Source organism: Lactuca virosa, chromosome 8 (genome assembly GCF_052849685.1).
Source record: "Lactuca virosa cultivar CGN04683 chromosome 8, Lactuca_virosa_CGN04683_v6, whole genome shotgun sequence".
Classification (NCBI taxonomy): Eukaryota; Viridiplantae; Streptophyta; class Magnoliopsida; order Asterales; family Asteraceae; genus Lactuca; species Lactuca virosa.
Window position 1 is genome coordinate 213,280,788 of NC_136433.1, and position 2,884 is coordinate 213,283,671.

The 2,884-nt window shown below is 35.8% G+C and overlaps 1 protein-coding gene across 1 annotated transcript; it reads left to right on the forward strand.

Moving 5' to 3' along the window:
• Nucleotides 1–1,459: 1,459 nt before the first annotated feature.
• On the forward strand, nt 1,460–2,544 carry LOC145134000 (VQ motif-containing protein). The gene has a single exon (XM_079068935.1). It carries the CDS (start codon nt 1,588–1,590, stop codon nt 2,317–2,319), a length of 732 nt encoding a protein of 243 aa, XP_078925061.1. The 5' UTR covers nt 1,460–1,587; the 3' UTR covers nt 2,320–2,544.
• Nucleotides 2,545–2,884: the final 340 nt, after the last annotated feature.

The following is a 2,884-nucleotide window of genomic DNA, read 5'->3' on the forward strand; positions in this document are numbered from 1 at the left end:
TTGAATATTGTTTTTGTTTTTCTACAGATATTGTCAAAGAGCATCGCCACAAGTATTATTTTAAAAGTATATGGCATGTTATTTGATTTTGGAAAATTGTTTATTGATTAGGCTTTGAGTTCTTATGTCATGAATGAATTTATAGTTTTCAAGTGTCCGGACTACTTTATTAAGAAGACTCTATTGGGATGATACCTTCAGATGTCTAGCAAAGATGCCATTAGAAGACTGTATTTCCATATAGAGTAAGAAGCAGAAACCTGGTAGTTTAACATGGTAACCTGGTAGTTTAACATGCTTGAATTATTGTTTTCTTTGCATAAAGCTTGAGTTATATTATAGGGTTTTTACATGATAACTATATTGTAAAGTCTAAAACCCATATATCTCACGAGACTTTATGTCTTACGTATTTGTTGTTTTAAAATGCTATATACTTAGGATCCGGAATCAATGACTAGAAGGATAAGGATTAGTTGAAGATTTTTGGAGACTTAGCTTTTGTAATGATCTTTCTTCTTTTAACTATAGTTGTGATGTTGACATGTAACACCCAAGACTTGTAAATTCTGATAAAACTTTTGATTTTTTGATGTTTTTGATAAATCATATTTTATTCATGACTATATGTCATGAAGTTTATAACAACCATAATACATGAATGTTTGATAAAGAATGGGGTGTTATATGCAACAACCACGAAGTAAGACTACGGTTTTCAGCACACCATAGTTGCAATGCTCGATGAATGAGCTAGCTGAGCTGACAACATTTTTGGGCCTAATCCTCAATCAGATTTTAGGTCAACTTATCGTTATTAAATAGATCTAGATGTATGAATGTTTCCAGAAAATGAAGAAAGTGTGTTTGACATTTGTCAATAAAATCATTTTCAAGTTCGTTTGTGGACGTAACTCGATTTCTCTAATAGAGAAACGATCATAAAATCCTTATTTTCTTTATTTCTTGTGTATTCTTTTGTGTATGTTTATCGACCTCTATACCTATCAAAACTGTGTCTCTTTGAATTTCGATTACAAACTTAATTGCCTGAATTCATTTTCAAAACCATATTCAAAATACTTTGAATTGATCCTTTCCACTTAGTAATATCATGTTCAAAGTTCAAAGATCAAAGTTCAAACCCGTTTTAATCTCCTTGGGACCCATGCCCACACAGCTAGACATTTTGTGTTATCAACTACATGAACTTATCAATAAACCAAATTTATACATAACAAAATCCATAGTCCACTCTCATTTTAAATTTGTATTATATATCTATTATAATGATGATATGTAATTTGGAATTAAGTTGCAAGTCAAGCTCTACTGGCAAGCAGAATAAATGAGACCGTCAAGATAATTAACTATCCGTACATCAATGGTGACGAGAGCTTTGACGCGTGTCCCCGATAAACGCGTTTCCCTTTCTCACCGCCCTATTTATCTCCCCTCCCCCTGGTCTACTCCCCCTATCTCTCTCTCTTCTACAAACTACTCTCTACATCCCATATGCATCAAAACTAAACCATTCCATTCACACAACAATCAATCAATTTCTAGAACATTAATCCATAATCTACAATGGCTTCATCCAATAATTTAGCCACGATTGAGCCATGGATGTTCAGATCCACCATCTCCGACTCATGGTACCCTGATGCCTTCGCAAGAGAAACCGAAACAGCCCTAACCAGAGCCCTACAGCAATCGCTTTTTAACAACCACCACCAATCAGGAATCGAAATCGTCTCCGCCGCTGACAACTCCATTTCCTCCTCCTTTATGATGAAGCAGAATGATTATTGCAGCACCACAACTCCGTCGGCTTCCACCGTCACAGCTAGCGGATCCGGTTCCGAACCGGAAACCCCCGGATCCAAACGCCGCGGAGCCACCCTCGGCGTATCGATTGGTAAATCCTCAAAGCGGAAGTCGCGTGCTTCGAAGCGGTCCATGACGACGTTCATCCAAGCCGACCCGGCTAATTTCCGGCAGATGGTACAGCAGGTCACCGGAGTGCAGTTACAAGGAATCGGAAACGGGAATGGAAACGGGCAGTTGCCGGTTTCTACAGTGCTGAAACCGGAGCCACTCCGGCAGCCATTCATTAATAAGTTTCAAGGATGTTTGCCGACGTTAGACACCTCCGCTTATCTGCTTGAACATCAGAACAACAATAAGTACATGAACATGACGATGAGTACGAACGGGTTCTCTCAACCGCCGACGATGAATCTGGTGGCGGAAGACGGTGGCGCCGGAATGGATTTTTACTCCTTTTGTAGCTTCCCTACTCTTGAATCATCAATCTAATTGTAATAAAGATAAAGATGTTTTTGTTTCTTTCTGTGGGTGTTCTTTTATTGGTAGTAGCTGTTTAGGGAAAATCGTTTTGTCAGAGGAGCAATTGATAAATATCCAGAACAATCATGCTTTAATGAGTTGTGCTCTTCGCATTAAGATTGTGTACTTCTGTGAATTTAGGTGAAAATCGATTCTGACATTTTGTCTAATCTTTCAACGAAGTTTGAAAAACAAGATTGCTTCTGATTTTCATTATTTGTACATATATCGTTAAATAATTGAAAATAACAATTCAAAAAAATCAATTTAAAGAAAATATATAGTTTATTATGGAAGATGATGTTTGTTTTTTTGCATGATGGTTACTTCTATTGTAGGAACTTTTGGTAACATAAATTACTATTGAGAAGTAAGTAATAAATTTGTACGTATTATGATGATTATGCTTTAATAAAATTGTGATAATAAAAATTAATGAGTTAAAGTTTAAGATAATAAAATTTTACATATTATCGGATTATAATTTTAATTAGTGGGTACAAAATGAGATTACTTTATCTGAAATTACTGAAAT

Excerpts from the sequence above, each read along its gene's own strand:
- LOC145134000 (XM_079068935.1), top strand. The coding sequence starts at position 1,588 with ATGGCTTCATCCAATAATTTAGCCACGATTGAGCCATGGATGTTCAGA.